The sequence below is a fragment of the Hemiscyllium ocellatum genome, chromosome 26 (assembly GCF_020745735.1).
Source record: "Hemiscyllium ocellatum isolate sHemOce1 chromosome 26, sHemOce1.pat.X.cur, whole genome shotgun sequence".
Taxonomy (NCBI): Eukaryota; Metazoa; Chordata; class Chondrichthyes; order Orectolobiformes; family Hemiscylliidae; genus Hemiscyllium; species Hemiscyllium ocellatum.
Window position 1 is genome coordinate 47,522,735 of NC_083426.1, and position 20,952 is coordinate 47,543,686.

The 20,952-nt window shown below is 38.8% G+C and overlaps 1 protein-coding gene across 1 annotated transcript in view; it reads right to left on the reverse strand.

Annotated features, from left to right (window-relative positions):
* LOC132828454 (AT-rich interactive domain-containing protein 2-like) overlaps positions 1–20,952 on the reverse strand; it is a 270,232-nt gene that overhangs the window by 24,212 nt on the left and 225,068 nt on the right. Inside the window, exons 13-15 of the mRNA XM_060845591.1 lie at positions 15,962–16,096; positions 8,680–8,885; positions 3,803–6,174 (exon numbers count right to left, since the gene is read on the reverse strand). Coding sequence (XP_060701574.1) covers positions 3,803–6,174; positions 8,680–8,885; positions 15,962–16,096 — 2,713 coding nt within the window. The remainder of the gene's footprint in view (positions 1–3,802; positions 6,175–8,679; positions 8,886–15,961; positions 16,097–20,952) is intronic.

Genomic DNA, 20,952 nt, shown 5'->3' on the forward strand with positions numbered 1-20,952 from the left:
CAGGATAGTGAGGAGGCAGTTGCAAAAGTGTTGAGAAAGAGGGAGTCTGCAGAGTGGGGGCAGGGTTGCAAAGGTGGTTGCTGGACAGTAGATAGGTATGGGGGATGATAAGTCTACAAGTAGGATTTGTTGGAGAGGTGTAAGGTGAAAGAAGATTGTGTTTAATTTAAATTTGACATTGCGATCCATGATGCAGTAAACGGGGCTTTAACTGTCTGATTATCACATTCCAGCTTTGTGTCTGCGCGACGGATACACATTAGCTGTGACTTCACCAGCAAGCGGAAGTCATCTTTAGGGTGATAGATTTTTTTTTGTGTGACGGGTGTAAGAGTTATATTTGAAATAAAGTTTCTCTTGTGGTCTTCTACCATTTTAAAAATACTGTGCACAGGAAACTAGTGCTTTCCAAACATGTTGTGTAATTGCTTTAAGTTTAATGAAGCATTGGTAACAATTGTGAATATTAATGAATTCTGCTTCAGAGTTCAAATAGCCCATATATGTCAACACAAATACAGAAATTATTACATGAGCTAGTAAGAATAAAAAAAAGCAGCTCTCAGAAACTGTAAATTAGACTGTGGATAAAAAATTGGCCCCTGGAGGTTAACACTGAATGCAGTTACAACTGTAAATGATGACACCTCAAGGAATGACATCAGCGGACCTTTGTCACTGGCCATATTTTCAAACCTGTCTTTGTATACAGAGCCAGCTGCTACAGGGAAGATTCAATTACCGATATGAAACAGAGCCGTGCTGAAGGGGTTTTCCAAATCCAGAAAGTGACAGGGACAAACTCTGCAGGAAGGATTTAAATTCCAATGGACAGTGACTATTGGGTCGAGTGTGGCATTGGTTCAAACTCTTATCAATGTGGACAAAAAGTAATCTTGTAATAATGTATTGGCTATTGCAATCTTTAGATTCATATTACACAGGTTTGATACCAGGCTGTGATCAGCATTTGAAGGTGTGAGTGGACTTGGTGTGCTAAAAGTCACCCCTTGTCTGACTTATGGATTCCAAGTGCCCCTTGTTTCTTTCACAAGATAATCTATTTGGAACTACCAAGGGATTTGAATTAATCCACAAGAGTTCAACCCACACAAACCTTGAGGTAGCACAAGTGATCCACTTATATCAGAATACTGCCGTGTAGGACAGAACTATAAAGAGAACATTAAAAATTACCTCAGAGGAAAGACAGAAACAAACACAGATATTTGTATTTAAAAGAAAAAAGTCATTGGAGATTTTCCAGCAACTTGGATAGATTTAAATTCCCTTAAAGTAACAAGCCACAAAGGCTTCACTGTGTGTTTAGAGCGGACGCACTTCATTTTTCCATTGTCACTCTTCATCATATCCAGCAAAAATATATTGAGAAATGTGTAAGGAATATATCTGCAGCTCTGCCTATGGGGCAAGAAACGGTGTTCCAGATTGACTTCTGACTTCCTATGGGCTGTAACAGCTCCAAAATGAAAATCTATCATTATTTGAGAGTTTAATGACAGAAAACCAAACATCTACTTATGAAAATTACCATTTCCATATTTAGACATTCATATCAGTTAGCGAGTTTTGAGAAGATTTGTAGCTCAGGTTGAGGTTCTGGATGTAGGCTTGCTCACTGAGCTGGAAGATTTGTTTTCAGACATTTCGTCACCCTACTAGGTAAAATCTTCAGTGAAGCACTGGCGGTGTAGCCGCTTTCTATTTATATGTTTGAGTTTTCTTGGGTTGGTGATGTCAATTCCTGTTCTTTTTCTCAGGGGTTAGTAAATGGGATCCAAATTGATGTTCATATATCCTGGTGGCTAGTTTGCTGCCTGTTTGTCCAATGTAGTGTTTGTTACAGTTCTTTGCAAGATATTTTGTAAATGACAAATATCAGTTCACTTAAAGAGCATATTCTCTCTATAATCATAGGACATTCTGAAAACTTGTTACACACATTCTATTCTTTAGGATTTAAGTTGCTGATCATTAACAAACGTTGGAAATCAGTGGACAAGACTGTGTTCAACTTAACTGCCCCACTGACAGTATAATCAGGAAACTTCAGTTTCTGGTTGCCACCAACAACCACTGCTCCTGGGTTTGACATACATTCTAATTTGACTGAAACTATAGTGAACAACAGTGCTTATATAGTCAGGGTCATGCTGTACATTTCTTTTCTCCACATATAGTTCGTGACTATTTTAATGTATTCCCATTGAATTCTCAAATATTGCATAGCTGCAGTATGCAGTGGGCATAGCTGTATGTTGCAATCTTTAGCAAATTCAAATTTGTAATTCTTACACAGAATTGTCATTACAAGACGACATCTGGCATCACTTTGAAATTTAAAGGAAGTTTCAGAAAGCATCCAACCCAGAGTTAAGTGTGTGTTAACTGTACATATTACAACATCCAACCATAGTTCAGAAAGACAATACAGAACACAGATGTTCTTTGCCAATAAGAACTCCTTAAGATGACAAGACAAATTTCAGTACACTATCTTTTACCATCTCCAAATCACAGGTCCCTACTGAATTTGATGTAAACATCCAAAACATCGGCAGTATCTGGGAAATCTGTTCACCATATTTGTTGGGATTACCAGATATCCAATCACCTATTCGCTTTCATTCAGAATGACAAGCATTGAATAAGCAGAAACAGATTGGTGGTAGGGAATACAAAACAGATCTTATTTCTATATTGGAGATGCGATTTGCCTAAATGCATACTGAATAGCTTTTCAGTTTTCTCTCTCCAAATAACTACAGAAATCAACTTTCCTTTATAGATTTTATCTTGCCTTAGATACTTGTAATAAGACTTTATGATACACATTTTCTGAAAAACTTTGAAAACACTATTTATATAAACTGTTGTCGTTTATTTCCAAGATAGTTTTCTGAAACAAGACTTTGAGGAAGCAATTTGGTTGCATGGCATTGCTTCTAATGGAGGCTACCTTAAAGGACATATATGTTGATACTAATTAATATTGATAACCCGATATTCCAGGGACAGACAGGTCTGCACTGTCTCATTAAAAGTAACACAATGTGAACAAATTTCCCACATTCCTGTCCTCAGATTCTTTGAGCATACTATACTTTGACTATACTTCTGAACTAAACTAATAGTCCCCTCTATCCACTTCATTTACCTTTGAAGAAAGGATGCATTTACATTAGTATAGTGGCTTTCAGGTTCCCAAACAATCCACAGACAATCAAGAATTTCTGAAATAAGTTTGTTGTAATATATGCAAACTGGTCAGCCAACTAAAAAACTGCAAGAGATATTCATTCCTTCGAATAAAAACTATTGTGTACACTTTTTAATATGGATATTGTTTCAATTACAGAACATAGGGGCACAGATTCAAGGTGAGGAGCAGGAGTTTTAATGAAGAGGAGGAAAAAAACTTTTTTTGCTACCCAGAGGGTGATGATATTTGGTTAAAATAAATTTGGATTCTCTCATTTGAGTTCATGTTTCTCTAAGTTTTCATTAGTTCTCACCACCAGATGTTTTGGACTAGAGTTTGGTTTCCAGAGTTATTGCATTTTTACAAAAAAACAGTACTCCATTAATTCTTAAACATGCTATCAGAATGTGACCAATTTTATTTACAATTTTCTTAAAACCCTAGGCAACTGCTTCAAACGTTGTGCATAATAAATCCAAAGCATGCTGGAATTTCCTTAAGTATTCAAAATATGCCTATAGAACTTCAAATCACTTCTGAACAATTTAATTTGGCCATCAAAGTTAAAGACATACTTACTGCTATTGTTGCTGTATTAATAGTTGCTCCAGCAGGGACAGCTACCATCATGGTGTTGCTCCCAGCTTTTGTTGGATCGCTAACGGTCATAATCCTCACTCCTACTTTATTTGGGATACCCGCCATGGAAACACCAGCTGTGTCATCACCAGGCCTTTTGATGGCTTGTCGACATGACTGAGCTTCGCTTGGGGAAAGCTTTGAAGCAGAAAGTGTACTGTTGCTCTGACAGATGATCATTTGTGAAGATTCTATAGGATTGGACTGTACAACAATATTGCCATTATGTTGAGACTGAGGCAAAGTAACATTAAAAGTGACTGCTGCAGTTCCACTTGTTAATACAGAGTTCCTGTGTGCTTGTTGAACTGTAGGATTTGGTACTATTACTGTAGTGTGTGCATGTGATTTCACATTGGAAATTGAAGAAGGTCCATTGCACATTTTTCCCGATTGACTATTCTCACCATCCGGATGACACTTTGCATCCTGGTGCTCTTGATTAAGAATCTCGCCATTCCCTAAATGGTTAGACGTGACAGATTTCTCATTAGGAACATCCTTCCCTATGTGTGAACGATCACCTTTAGCAAAATCAGAGTCTCCATTCATTAAAGGCCTTTTTAAAACATTTTTCATCTCTGCTGCACCAGGTTTCTCTAAAATCTGATCCCCATTTGTCAAGTTTGCTCCACTGCCAGCTTTTGAGTCTTGGAAAGCTGATGCTTTTTCCATGAAACCACAATGATTCATCCCTGAGCTGGGGTTCTCCTTCCTACTTTCCCCATTAAGTAGCATCCCAGTCTGATCAACTTTTCCATTTAGGTGTCCATTGCTTGCACTGTAAGCATTACCGAAGAAAGAATTTTCGATCAGTCCAATAGTTTGTTCTTGAGGTTGAGAACTGAGCATTTTTGTAGCATCTTCAGCTTTCTGACCAATGTTTTTCTCTCCTTCAAACTCATCGATTTTTGTGTTGCTTTGGTTGAATGGAACATGTGGTGACTGGATAACATGGGTACTGATGACCGGCTTTGCACTGTGTTCTCCAGAAATACTGTTCACAGGATTTGTATTTACTTGTGTCACATGTGTGTTGGTTAAATTGGTATTCGGTACAACAGTGACAGTAACTTGTTGGTTGAGAGGTGATCCCTGGAGAATAGTGCTGGGGCTGGTGGTAGAAATAAATTGGCCAGGAATAATTTGTACAGTTTGTAGGCCTCCGTGTGGCTGTAGGATTTGTAAGTTTGACTGACTTACAACCAGCTGAGACTGGGTTTGAACACTACCGCTAGGTACAGTGTTGGCCATCATTTGATAAACAACCTGTGGACTTTGAGCCCTAGTAACTGAAGATGACACTTGAGGGACAGGAAGTAGGATTTTACCTGCTTGGGAATGAGGTGGTGGTTTTGGAAGTAGTAACTGTTTAATTACACTGGTTTCACTAGTACTGCATTGAGTGCTTCCTACTGAAGGCTGTTGAACATGAACTTGAATGGGAGACTGTTGAACAGAAAGCACTGGCCCACAGGTACTGGTGTTCACTAGGGTGGGCGGTGGCAATTGAGCTGAAGAAATTCCACCTTGATTTGTTAGCACAATCTGATGAAAACTAGCAGGGTAAACTTGACCTTGATGTCCAACTATCACTTGGACACTTTGCTGGGCTTGTTGTTGGGTAGAATTACTGACAATAGTCAATGGTGTTGGACTAATATTTTGAAACGTCTGAGAAGAAACAGCATTGTGGCTGCCTATAGTAAAAGGCTGACTGCTTGGCAGCTGGACACCAGTGGCAGATACAACAGCAGTGGGAGCTGCCGTGTACTGAAGATGCACTTGCACAGGTTGGGCAGTGGTAGGTTGGATAAGCTGTCCTTGAGAAACTATGGCAGCACTTGTAATAGGGTGGATTCGTGAAGCAAACTGTGCATTAGGCAGTGTTTGACGGAGAACAGGAACTGTTGTAGTTGAACAGACAGACTGATGTCCAGCAAGGGATTGGTGAGTAACTGCAACATGAGGAAGATGAACAGAGGTGGTCACAGTGGGCAGCTGCACTGCTGTGGTGACTTTGGTTGCTGCCATTTGCATTACAGTATTCCCAGGAACAACTGTTGTTACTGCAGAATGGAAGTTTGGATGAACAGCAGTTGCTTGGATAGTACTAGCTTGTATCCCTCCAGTGGCTATGGGCACCTTGCTTGCAATTGTACAGTATTGATGTTGCTGGACAGGAGTACTTATCCCAGGAGGCAGCTGGCTTGTGTTCTGGGTCTGGGTTGTGTAGAGGATTTGTGTGACTGGTTGACTTGTAGATGTGAGGGCTCTGTGTATTTGAACAGTTGGGCTAGATACCGTCATTCCTAGAAACAAGTAAAAGATAACTGGTTAAGAACCAAACATACATATATAAAAACCTTATTGTCAAAGCATACTGTTAAAACTGAACAGTTTCTACTAATCCAACAGTAATGAAAAGAAAAAATAGTTCTTAGAATTAGTCATCCTTCTCATTCATTTACTTCTATTGCTAATACCTTAATGAGATCACTTCTTGTTTGTATAAAGTTCAAAAACATGCCCATTCTACTCAATCTCTCCACAAAGGGCAACTTCTCATTCCAGAATGCTTCAATTTGAATATCACCAGCAAGGGCAGCTTTTATTGCCCATCTCTAATTGTCAATGAGATGCTGGTGGTGAACTACCTCCTTGAACTGCTGCAGTTCGTGCAGTGTAGGGGCATCCACAGTGCTGTTAGGGAAAGCATTTTATTAGTTTCACTCATCATTGGATAAAATATGGCATTCTACCCCCAACACGGAATGGTACGTGACCTGAAGGTGCTATCATGGGAGCTTTGGCAAGTAGATGCAGTGCATCCTAAAGACAGTGTACGTTGCACTGTGAGAATTTAGTGGAAGATGTGACCGTGCTAGCTAGGTGTTACTTAAGTGGACTGATTTGCTCTGGATGGTGCAAAGCTTCAAATATTGTTTCAGCCACACTCATCCAGGCAATTACAGTTCAGGCGTGGTTGCCGTCACACTCCTGACTTTTTAAACATTTACTCACAGGATGTGAGCATTTATTGCCCATCCCTAAATGTCCTTGAGAAGCTTTCTGTAGCCCATGTGCTCTAGGTTGACCCACAAAACCCTGAGGAAGGGAATTCCAAGATTTTGATTCAGCAATAGTGAAGAAACAGCAATATATTTCTAAGTCAGGATGGTGAGTGGCTTGGAGGGGAACTTGCAGGTGGTCATGTTACTGTTTATTTGCTATTTTTGTTCTTCCAGATGGAAGTGGTCATGTGTTTGGAAGGTACTGTATAAGGATTTTTGGTAAATTCCTGCAGTGCATCATGTTGATAGCATACACTGCTGCTGCTAAGCGTTGGTAGTAGAGGGAATGGATGCTAGTGAATGTGGCGCCATGCCAGCAAGCTGCATTATCGTGGATGCGATCAAACTGGAGTGTTGTTGGAGCCCCTTCTGTTCAGAGAAGTGGAGAGTATTTCATCATACTCCTCACTGATGCCTTGCAAACAGTGAATGGTCATTAGTAAGACAGGAGGTGGAATTACTCATTACAATCTCCCAGTGTCTAATCTACTTTTTAGCCAGAGTATAAAAATGGTTGATCTCAAAGCCTTGAGATCAATTGCAATACCCAGGCTGTTGATGGTAGAATTCAGTGATGGCATTGCCATCAATGGTCAGGTATGATGATTAGATTCTATTGATTTTGAGATGGTCATTGCCTGGCACTTGTGTGACGGAAAAGTTATTTGCCACTTATCAACCCACATCTAAATGTTATCCAGGTCTTGTTGTGTGAAGGCATGGACTATTTCAATATCTGAGGAGTTTCAAGTTGTATACAACATTCCATAGTAATCAGCAAACTGTTCACTTCTGAACATGCTGAAGGCAGAAGTTCATTAATGAAGCAGCTAAAAATAGTTTGGCTAAAGTCACTGCACTGGAAACCTCCTGCAGCAATATCCTAGCAGAAGACTAGCTTTCAAAAATCACAACCTTCTCCTCTTTTCATTAGTTGTCACCAGGATATGATAGTACTGTACTTCACAGATCTGATCCATTGTTTGTGGGATTGTTCAAATCCTCTCAATTAATCCAATGAATTGTCATCACTTTCTCTTCAAGACAAATATAGCAATCTTGTGTAATGAGATCAAAATTGTACACAGTGATTTCACCAAAGCCCTGTACAATTACAAGATCTCCATGATCATATACTCCTAACTCTTTTCAATAAAGACCAAATTACCATTTCCCTTCCAAATGTCTTCTAAAAATTCAAATATTTTTCATCCACTGGCTGCCCCTTGCCCCACCTGGCTCTGCTATTTATACCTTCCAAAAACTAACTGATTATCAAACAAAATTTATTTTACATTTTCCTTCTGATAAAGGTAAAGCAGAGAGAGGGGTAGAGGAAGAGCAGATAATTTATACATACAGTACAGTAACGTTCCCAACTGCTTCGAAATTAAGGAAAAACACAGTACTCCTCACAAGCCAACTCAAAGGGATGACTGTCAATCAATGTAAAGTTAGTGGACTTGAACTAAATTCAGGTTGCAGGCTCATTATACAAATTAAGTGGAAATTCCTCAGTAGTGTCTATAGTTCACATCTAATGAAAATGCTTCAAGTTAATCAAATAAACTTCTTTTGGACCATTGCAGCCATTCCTTGGTGCACGAGGAGGAGTGTATGTTCAGTACAACCACAAATCTTTTGAAAGCGTGGACAAAATTACATCAGTGCATCTGCATTTATTTTACTTAAAGGAAGCTTAGACAATGAATTTAAAATGAAAATGCCAATCCTTTTTCTTACCAACAGCAATGGAATTCACTGTTGTACTGGAAGCAGAGCTTGCTTTCACTGTGACAAAGGAATTATTTGGTGTTTGCTGTTCTTGCTGAAATGTTCCAACAGGAAGAGGTACAACTCTACGCTTGATCCCAACCACATGAAATTGTGATTGCCCATTAGCACCAGCATCTTCAATCTTCTTTATTGTGTGGTTAGGAAAAGTCAATCTATATCATAAAAAGATAGAAAAGCGTTAAATGAATGCATTTCGTAATTTTCTTAGTGGCTCCCCTTCCTTCATGCTTCCTTTCTGCATTTATATTGGTTGAACACAAGGTGGACAAGATTACACAGGAACTGACTTAGAAAGAATGATACAGCAAAGGAGGCCATTAACTCCATCAAGTCTGATCTAGCTTTTAGCAGAACAGTCCAACCCAAATCAATTCTGCTGCTCTTTCCGTGTAGCCTTAAGATTTTCCCTTCAAGAACTCATCCAATCCCCTCGGAATGGTAGTGCTGAATATGCCTACGCTGCTTTTTCAGGATCTACACTCCAGGTCACTAACTCACTGGAAATGGTTTTTAATTTTTTTTTGCGAATTACTTAAAACTTGCCTTTCCTGCTCCCTGACTCTTCTGCCACAGCAAAAGTTTCTGCTCAGCTGCCCCAACAAAAACAGTTCTGATTTTGAACATAATCTCTTTATAACCTTTTATGTTCCAAGAGGAACAATCCTATCTGCTTTCATCTCTCTATATAACTAACACCCCTCATTCTGGGATCACTCAATCTAGTACATCTTTTTTGCATCTTTTCCAAGGCAATCATAAAGTTCACATTCCTGATGAAGGGTTTATGCCCGAAGCATCGATTCTCCTGCTCCTCAGATGCTGTCTGACCTGCTGTGCTTTTCTAGCACACACTTTTTGAGTCAGATCTCCAACATCTGCAGTCTTCACTTTCTCCACCTTAAAGTTCTGATGTCAAGCATTGAACAAAATATTCCAGTTGAAGCCTAATGGTGTTGTTGCAAAGCTTTAGAATAGCACCCTTGCATTTTTATATTTTCCTTACTAATAACCAAGAATCCCATATGCTTTTCAAAAATCCTTCTTAGTATCCCCTTTCACCTTCGAAGATTTGTGTGCTATATCCGCAAGGTTTTGTCCTGCAACCAATTTAAAAGTGAATTGAATGTCCCTCTGTATTCTGTTTTCCAAAATTTAATTGATCTAAGGGGTTGGGAAGTCACCTTGAGGTTATACAGGACAGTGGGGAAGCTTCTTCTAGCATACTGCATCTAGTTCTGGTTGCCCAGTTATACCAGGAAATATATTATTAAGCAGGAGAGGGTTAAGAAGATATTCACCAGGATGATGCTCAGGATGGAAAGCTTGATTATAAAGAAAGACTGGATAGGCTGACACTGTTTTCACCCCAGTCTAGGAAGTTGAGATGTTATATAAAAGTTTACCTTATAGAAGTTTATAAAATCATGAGGGGTGTAGATAGGGTCATAAGTAGATGCCTTTTCCCTCGGATGGATGATTTCAAGACTAGGGGCACATTTTCAAGATGAGAAGAGAGAGATTTTAAAAAAAAATGTGGACAATTCTTTTTACACAAACGGTAGCTCGGGTGTGGGACATACTTGGTGAGGAGGTAGTGGATGTGGGCACAGTTACAACATTTAAAAGACATTTGGATGAATACACGAATAGGAGAAGTTTGGAGGGTTATGGACTAGGAGCAGGCAGGTGGAACTAGTTTAGTTTGGGATTATGTTTGGCATGGACAGGTTGGATCAAAGAGTCTGTTTCCGTGCTGAAGACTTTGACTATGACTCTATATGTCTGCCTGGGTGTTTCTGAAAATTTTTACATTATTGAATATTGTACAATCTGACAGATTTTAAATTCCTCGTTTCTGATGAAGGGCTTATGCCTGAACGTGATTTTCCTGTTCCTTGGATGCTGTCTGACTTGCTGTGCTTTTCCAGCACCACACTCTCAACTCTGATCTCCAGCATTTGCAGTCCTTATTTTCCCCAGATCTTAAATTATGTCTTATTTACACAAATCCAGAATAAATATGGATTTTAATAAGTAATCCTAATACGGATGAGAGAAACATCACTCTAAATTTAATTCTTCGAGGTAATAAGTAGAATAGATAAAGAGGAAGTGGAAGATGTAATATGTTTGGATTTAAGGTGCCACACATTAAGCTAATTAATAAGAGCTCATGATGTCAGAGGTAGTATCTTAGCATGGATTGGTGAACTACTGGATGACAGAACTGAGGTAAGGGGGCATTGTCAGGTTGGCAACTTGTAATTAGTGGCATGTCACACGGATCAGTGTTGGGGCCACAATTATTTACAATATACATAAATGATTTGATGAGGAAGGTGATTGTTCTATGGTAAAGTTTGCAGATGACCTCAAAAATGAGTGGGCAGACAAGTGGTGAGATAATACAAAGGCTCTACAGAGGGATATGGACACGTTAAGCAAGCGGACAATATCTTGGCAAATGGAATATAATGTGGAAAAATGTGAAGTTACGGCATTTGGCAGGAAGAACAGAAGAGTTGAATATTACTTTAATACAGAAAGACTGCAGAAAGCTGTGGGACAGTGTGATTTTGGAGTTCTCATCCTTGAATTACAAAAAGGTAGCATTCAAGCTCAGTGGCAAATGAAATGTTGGCCTTTATTTTAAAGGAAATGGAGTACAAAAGTAGGAAGGTTTTACAAGGCACTAGTCAGGCCAGAGCTAGAATGCTGTGAACAGGTTTGGGCTCCCCATCAAAGGAAAAGATATACTGGTACTCAAAGTTGTCCAGAGAAATGTCTTGAGGCTTAGGCTTAACCAGAAGGAGGGACTGTTTTATGAGAAGCAGTTGAGTAGAGTTAGCAATGTGCATGCCTACAAAGCACACTGCAAAAATTCACCAAAGATCCTTAGGCAACACCTTCTGAACTCATGATTACTTCTAACAAGAAGAACAAGGGCAGCAGGTACATAGGAACATCACCACCTTCACGTTCACCTCCAATCCACTCACCCTCCTGACTTGGCAATATGTCGCTGTTCTTTCACTGTCAATGGGTCAAAATCCTGGAACTTCCACCTTAATTGCACTGAGAGTCTATCTATAGCACATGGATTACAGCAGTCAATAAGGCAGCTCACTACAATCTTCACAAAGGCAACTAGGAACAGGCAATAAACACTGACCAACCAGTGACCGCCCACCCCCATGTCCCATGAGTGAATGAAAAGAAATTCAGAAAAATAAGAAGCGTATATTGAAAACTTCAAGACTCTTTGGGCACCTGATAGGGTAGATGCAGAAAGGTTGGTTCTCCTTGTGAGGTAATCTAGGACCAGGGGCATAATCCCAGAATAAAGGATCGCCCATTGAAGAGAGAGATGAAGAAGAATTTCTTCTCTCAGAGAATAAGTGAATCTGTAGAATTCTTAACCACAGTGGGCTGTCAAGGCTGAGTTGTTAAGTATATCCACGATGATATAGGCAGACTTTTAATGAGTAAAGGAATCAATGGCGATGGAGAAAAGGCAGAAAAGGAGAGTTAAGGATCATCAGATCAGTCATGATCTCACGGAATGGCAGAGCAAACATGGTGAGCCGATTAACCTACCTCTACTTCTGTGTCTCATCCCTTCAATCTGAAAATTAACTGGATACAAATGCTGTGCAATCATTATCTGTGTCCCTTCAAAATTTTTCAGCCACTGCGTTCACCTTGGAGGTCTACTGTGTCGCAGCAACTGAGAACTGGAAGTGAATGCATCAGCACACAAATCAGCATGTGCAGACCTTCAGGGTGACTGCGCGTCTATGCAGCTTAAAAGGATCATTGGTCACTATCCCTTTATTCTTAAGGGATTTAAATCTGATAACCAGTTTATCATTTGGTATGGAATTGAAAGTTGCCTTTTGAAATTTTGTATACACAAAACTAGCTGAGATACCTTCAACAACAGTCCACAATAAACCTATTAAAAAAACAGAACCATGAGTAGGACTTTTGGTCCTTTCAGCCACTTTCCAAGTTCCAAAGGCTCACAACCAGAGAAGAAATTCATCCCCCTGTCTTCAATTAGCGCTTCTTATCTTCCTAAACTCTAGCGAATAGAGTCTCAATCTGTTTGGTCTTTGCTCTGAAGACAATCTCTCTATACCAGGGATCATTGCACTGAACCTTGTCTGAACTGCTTGCAATGAAGAAATATGTTCAAGTCAGGGGATGAAAATTGTTCATAGTCCAGATGTGTTCTCATCAGTACCGTGTACATTTACAGTAAGACTTCCCCATTCTTATTCTCAACCCCCCGTAAATAAAGACTAACATTCCATTGGCCTTCCTGACTACCTGCGTGCTAGTTATGTTTCCTGTATTAAGTACCCCCAAATCCTTTTGTGTTGCTTTCTGAAGTTTATCCATTTAAATAATGCTGTCCTTTTGTTCTCCCATCCAAAATGAACAATCCCAAATTTTCTATTTGCCAATCTACCAAAGGGAAAGTTACTTCCTTTCTACCCTGTCTATGTCCCTCATAATTTTATACATCTCAATCACATAGACATCTCAGTCTCCTCTGCTCCAAGGAAACCAACCCGAGTCTATCCAATCTCTCTTCATAACTAAAACTTCCAATCCCAAGCAACATCTTGGTAAATTTCCTCTGCATCCTCACCACTGCAATCACAATACTCCTAAAATATGGATTGCTGAAGTGCATTCAATAGTCTAGGTGTGGCCAAGCGACATTTTTATACAATTATAGCATATCCTCCCTCTCCTTAAATTCTATTTCTCAGCTAATAAAGGCAAGTGTGTTTGAAGCATCTTCCGCCATAATGATTGATGCAAAATATCTAGTCAACTCTTCTGCCATTTCCTTGATCCCAATGATTATCTGTCCAAATTTACAGAGGCTTTGACCTCTCTTCCTTTTTATATATTTAAATAAGCTATTATCAAATTTTACATTCTTTGCTAGTTTGTCCTTGTAATTTTCTTCATCCCTTTATCATCTTTTTAGTCTGCCTGAATTTATCCCAATCTTCAAGGCTCTCAATTACCTTTCCCTTAAAATGAAATTACATGAAATCTTTGTTGAATTTTGTTTATTGGCTGTACTTTTCCAAATGACAACTCATTTGTAGAAGTTACTATCTCTAAATTTAGTCTCCTTTTATCCAATAGCTGACAGCAGTGATCATTGCTGAGTTCATTCTCTTTCTTTTTAAATCAGGGGCATAACATTTACCTTCCTCCAGTCCTACGGTATCAATTCCATATCTAAGGTTGGACTGGAAGATTGTGCAAAGACAGCACCTGGAATACTCATCCTTTACTTCCCTTAATTGAATAGTTCCCATCTGGACACGGGACATTTCTGCTTGAGGATTGCCGCTCTATTTATTTATACCTTCGTATATTATACTACTGTCTCCTCTTTCACTGCAATATTGCATATATCTTCAGTCATGAAGAGGATTCGGCCAGCTTATGTTTTATTTGACAACTCTATATCTAATTATTTGTTTACAAAAATATTAAGTTCTCCTTTTACATTAGATGCTTTTTTTTCTGGCTCCAATTATTCCTTATTTTGATCTCTATGTTTTCTATACTCAGCTTTCTATTAGCCCACATTATAAACCATACAAAATCATAAATTTTTTTGTATCTTAAATTGTGAAGCTATCAGGGCTACTGAAATTTTCGGCAACTTTCCTTATGGGAACATGCACTCAAAATTATATCCTTTGAATATTCATGTTACTGTTGCTCAATTAACATCCTTCTAATTTTCAATTAAAATCCAGTTGTATCAGAATTGTTTTCAACTGAAAAGTTAGCCTTCTTTCAGTGAAGTAGTTGCATACTTGAATGTACCTAGTCACCTTCAATATTAAACAAATCTGATTTTATGATTGCTGCCCCTGAAAATCTTCCCAAAAATAATCCACTTTCCCGACTTCATATCCTGAACAAATCCCAGTACTGCTTCTTTCTCAAAATGTAAACATGCTGATCAATTTTACCTCCTATTCATTGCAGGGAATGTGCATTCAGCCTCTACTGTATTCAAGCTTGGGAATATAACTGAAAAGCTGAATGAGTCTGCATCCTCCAGTAATGAATTTATACATTACATATAGCTCACCACACTTCAAGATAAATTTAAACTGAGATGCATGCATTGAAATAATTGCCAATACAAGAATTGAAAACTGGCTCAAAACATCGAAGTGTAAATGCTCCAAAAGTATTTTTCTTAAGCCAGAAATTTAACAATTATAGCATGCATCGTGGATATGAATATTTTTCATTAATTTCAATTACTGTTTGGAAACGTTCACTGCAATACATTCCAATTATAATTTCTTTACCAGCATGAATTTTATACTGGCAAACAATAAAAGCACTAAACATTCATAACATTATTGTGACAAAAAGCATGGCTAGTAAGTGTTGGTAGCCAGACTTAACTTTTAGACTGTCAAAGCTGGGGTCAATTGTCACCTGCCATCCACACACAAACCCTTTTCAGCATTAATTTATTGTCTTAAACAGAAGAGAGAACTTTAGGTAATTTGCTCAAGCCACAGAGACCAGTTATAACTTCTGTGTTTAACTAATTCAAATCAAATCAGGCTGCAAATTGTAAGAGTAGAATCTTCAATCAAGGCTTCTTGTGGCACTTTGGTAGAGTCCCTACCTCTGACCCAGGATCAATTCCCACACGCTCCAGAGGTGTGAAATAATATCTCCTAATAGATTGAAGAGTAAAAGAAAATCCAGACTTTTCAACCAGAGGCAACATCCTTTATAAGTGACCATTTGATGCAAGTTAAGCTTTCCTAATAAATTACTGAGTACCTAACTGATCAATCAGATCAGGATTTCTTACAAAGCTTTTCATTTTGACAAAGGTTAAAATAAAAATAAATAGAAAAATGAGAAAGATTAAAAATTTCGATGATGATCCTCAATTGATTGTAGAAGGCATCATACTGGCATTTTGATTTTAAAAATTGGTTCAAAACAGCACCACAGGTATCATTCTGGGTACAGAAGGCAGCAGTGAAAGTGGATGGAAGCATCATTCTTCCAGTTTAAACCCATCAGTTTTACATAATTCACTAACAAAATTAACAGCTAACATCAATTGTTTTGATATTTTAAATGAGACGAAACAATAAAAAAAAATATAGCAGTGATTAATTTGAGCATTGCTAGTTAACATACAACTCACCGGAGACATTTGGTGAACCCTGTAGATGTTAGAATACCACTGCTCCCAAGTTTGCTGCACAGGGACAGGTACTCAGAGTATAGGTCTACTCGGTAGATTGAACTATCTGCACTTTCTTCAAAGTTGGCATTCAACCTAAAACAGGAGAAAAATGTATTTTCTCACAACAAAGTACTCCAACTTATCTAAGCATTATGGAAGACGTTCATCACAGACAGCTTAGAATTTATATCTGGCATGATTTCATAATCCCCTGCACTACACGAAATTTACAGTCAGATGAGGTTAATCAAATAGCCATTTGCCACCTTTACCCAAGTGTCTCATTCACACTGGGGTCATAGATTCAGTAAAGAAAATCAATGACAAGGTGGCTTCCGACATGTTTTACAGCAAATGGCAAAAATAAATTATAGGACCAAAATTGAAGTTGTACCTGAGACAGTGGGCAGCGCTGCAAACAGACAGTAATAAAAAAAAAACACAACAATGATCACTAAAACAAACTGCTGGAAAAGTTCAGCAGGTCTGGCAGCACCTGTGAAGAATAATCAGAGTTAATGTTTCGGATCCAGTGACCCTCCCTCTGAGGAATTCTGATAAAGGATCAGACCTGAAACGTTTACTCTTAGTTTTCTTCACAGATGCTGCCAGACTTGATCAGCCTTTCCACAATTTCTGTTTTTGTTTTTGATTTACAGCATCTGGAGTTCTTCCAGTTTTTAACCATAACAATGGCTATATTTTGTTGAAAATAATAATCTTGCCGGTGTTAACTTGTAACATTAAAACAAAATGACAAGGTTTTGACAAGTTAAATTCTGGTCATGCTTTCCTAACTCTGTGTATTTTTGCTTTTTATGCAGTAATTGGGTAACAGTGTTTAAGATGAGTTTTAAATTTTAAAAAAAATAAATTTTGTAAGGCTAAAGGAAATTACAAAAAAAAAGGGCTGGTAAAGTAGCAAGGACTTCTTTTAGAAATACCTAAAATCTAATAATATTGAAAGATTATTAATATTAATAATAATATTGTGGGTGGCACAGTGGTTAGCACTGCTGCCTCACAGCGCCAGAGACCCGGGTTCAATTCCCACCTCAGGTGACTGACTGTGTGGAGTTTGCCCGTTCTCCCCGTGTCTGCGGGGGTTTCCTCCGGGTGCTCCGGTTTCTCCCACATTCCAAAGATGTGCGGGTCAGGTGAATTGGCCATGCTAAATTGCCCGTAGTGTTAGGTAAGGGGTAAATGTAGCGGTATGGGTGGGTTGTGCTTCGGAGGGTCAGTGTGGACTTGTTGGGCCGAAGGGCCTGTTTCCACACTAAGTAATCTAATCTAAAAGAGGGGGGGCTGCTCAGCAATGAAAACTGAAGCTACGTAGAGGACAAAGAAGTGATGCGGACATTAAAATGATTTTTTTTTTAAAACTGCAAGGGAATACCAGAGGAGGATAATGAAGAATTATGAGACAGGTAATGCAGAGAAAATGAACAGAACTTGAAGATAGCATTTTCCCTAAGCAGTTAAACAGTTCAAGTTGGCCACAATTTTTCAATTCTCCTTAAATAACTAAGGGACTGATAAGTACTCAATAAAATAGACAGGATCAGGTCAGTAGAAAGACAAAGTTGTTTAGTCAGTTACAGTCAAAATCTAGGAATCTACAAACCAACATTAACTTAACTGTAATTTGCCCAACGCAACCTGTGTTTGTAATTGTTCATCTAAGTTATTTGAATAAAAGGAATTTGGTGGATGCAGCAAGTTTATATTGAATGTTTTGTGAAAATCTAATGTTTCAAGTTTCAACATGTGCTGTGTTAAAAATACATGGATGTAAAAAATGATTTTGGGTAAATGATCACTGTTCAATATTTGAAAGCTTCACAAGAGCTATACCATTGTTCTCAGCATTGGTTTGACATCTGTTGTATAATTACATAGGATATAAAGCACAAAACAAATTATTCAGCCCAACCCGGACATTTATTTTCTACTTAGTTTTCTCCTATTTTTCTTCATTTATATTTATCATAACCCTCTACCGTATATTTTTCCACGAATGTGGTAAAGAAAGTCGGGGGGTCTAGAGCGGACTGTTTGACTCCTATCAAACAAGATTTTGTTTTTATTCTAATACTCTAAATTTTTTGCACAAGCTACATCCATACATTAGGAGTGACATTATGAAGTTTGCAGATAATACCAATGTAAGGAAAGCTGTGATGAGGTGGGTTGTACATTTAGGGATGGAGAGAATGTTAAACATTGGCAGAAGCATTATATATGAATATCAATACAGAGAATCTGGAATGGAAAGCTATAAGCAGAAACAGCAACCATAAAATTAGCATGTCATAAAAATGCATCGAGTTCTTTATTGTCCTTCAGGAAAGAAATCAGCAAACCTTATCTGGTCTGGCCAATGTGACTCTGGATATACACTTACGTAACTGAATCTCAAATATCCTCTGATATAGATGAAGGATTCACTTAGTTCTATCAAACTACTATGAGGAACAATAATAAAACAGAGTGGACCACCCAACATTGCCCCAGGAAAAGCCACACTCTAATTGGAAATGATACCCTCAGTTACCTTTGGGAGATTTATGCCACTTCTGGCCCACAGATGGCTCAAACAGGAATCTGATATTATATTCTCAGCATCATATCTGTCAGCCAATTTTACAATTCAACATTATTCCATACTGTGTTCTGTCCCATCAGAAACATAGACACACTAAAGGTGACAGCACAATGATTTTTGAAGTTTACGACACAAACTCTGGACTGGTGAAGTATTGTGACATTAAGCCAAACATGACCAATAAAATAGCCTGATTAGTATCCAATGTCCTGCTTCTGCTGATAAATCAGCATTCTCTCTGCTGGTTGGAATCATTCCTAGCATACAGGCAGATGGCTGCGACTGCTGAAAGTCAGCCTCCCAGCTCCAGGACATGTCTGGAGTTCCTTAGACTAGTGTCCTAGATTCAACCAACTACAGCTGCTTCATCAATCACCTGCCCTCCCTCATAAGTCAGGACATTTGCTGATGGCTGCACAATGACTCAGACACAGAAACAGTCTGCATCCAAACGCAGCAAGACATCTAGTTGGGTCAAAAAGTGGCAAGTAACATTTGCACCAGAGACAAAGAATTACCATCTCCATGAAGAGACAATCCTCTTGACATTCAATGGTGTTATCCTCACTGACTCCTCCACTATCAAGGTTCTCAGAGTTACCACTGACCAGAAACTGAACTGGACTTGCCACATAAACACCGTGGCTGCAAAAGCATGTCAGAGGCTCGGATAATTACAGCAAAGAACTGATTTTCTGACTCCCTAAAGCTTATCCAGAAGTTAGGAGTGCGATGGAATACTCCCCACTTGACTGTATGAGTGCAACTGCAACTACACTCAAGGAACGTTATCCAGGACAAAGCAGCCGCCTGATTATTTGTGGATGTGGCACCATTTGTTCTCTCCTCCACTGATGCCTGTTAGAAGTGCATACCATTTATGCAATGCAACGAAATGCCGAACTTCACCAAAGATCCTTAGATATCACCTTTCAAACCCTTGACAAATACCATCTAGAAGCATAAAGTCATCAGATACATTGGAACACCACCACCTGCCAGCTCTTCTCCAAGCCACTTACCAGACGGACTTGGAAATACATTGCCATGCTTACAGTGTCATTGCAACAATTTCCTGGAATTCCATCCCTAACGGCATTGCAGGTCTAACTAAAGCAGTTGTTCAAGTGTGCAGTTCACCACCACCTACCTTCTCCAGAACAACTAGGCAAAAGCAACAAATATTGGTCCGTCCATCAATAGCCATGCCCCCCCCCCCAAGTGATTTAAAAAAAAATCATGATAAACAGTAAACACACCATGCTTATAGATAGTGCTCCCACAGCCAATGGATCAGATTAACATTTTGAATTTATAAAGTACCATCAATGTAATAAAATATTCCAAGCTATATCACAGAAAATTATTAAACAAGGTCATGAGTAGATGAAGGGCACCTTAAAGGAAGAAAGAAAGGAAAAGTGGTAAAGGGACTTTGGGAAAGGCTTCCAAAGCTAAGTGCCTCGAGAGCTGTAAACATGACCACCAAAGGGAGAACAATTAAAATTGGGAATTCCCAAAATACTAGAATTTGAAGACAAATGTTCCAGAAAGTTATATGACTTAGGGAGATTACAAAGATGGAGAAGGCCATGAAAATAAAGATTATTTAACCAATAATCAATTAAGGTCCATCAAACAAGCAATAAATGAAACTATCGCAGGAATTTTGGATCACCTCAATTTCACAAAGAGAACAACTTGGGAAGCTGGCCAAGAGTCTGTTAAAACAGTCAAGTACAGATGCAATAAACACATGAATTTCAGCAGCAGTGACACCGTCTGCTTAAGTTAAAGAGGTAATGAAGTCATACAACACAGAAAAGGACCCTTCAATCCAACTCGCCCACGCTGACCAGGTTACCCAACCTAAACTAGTTTCATTTTCTGCATTTGGCCCATATTCCTCTGAACTTTTCCTATTCATGTACCTGTCCAAATGACTGTACGCACATCTACCAATTCCTCTGGCAGTTCATTCCATGTATATGCCATGAAAGAGTTGCCACTCAAGTCCTTTTAAATCTTTCCCCTCGCTCCTTAAACCTATGCCCTCTAGTTTTGGACTCACCTACCCTAAGGAGAAGACCGTCACTCTTCACCTTTTCTATGCTCTTCACGATTTAATAAACCTCTATAAGGTCATTCCTCAACCTCCTACAGTCCAGGGGAAAATGTCCCATTCTTTTCAGCCTCCTCTTATAACTTAAACTGACCAATTGCAGTAACGTCCTTGTAAATGTTCTCTGCATTCTTTCCAATTTAATAACATCCTTCCAATAGCTGGGCAACCAGAAATGCATGCAAAAGTGGCTTCACCAATGCCCTACAAAGTCGCAATGTG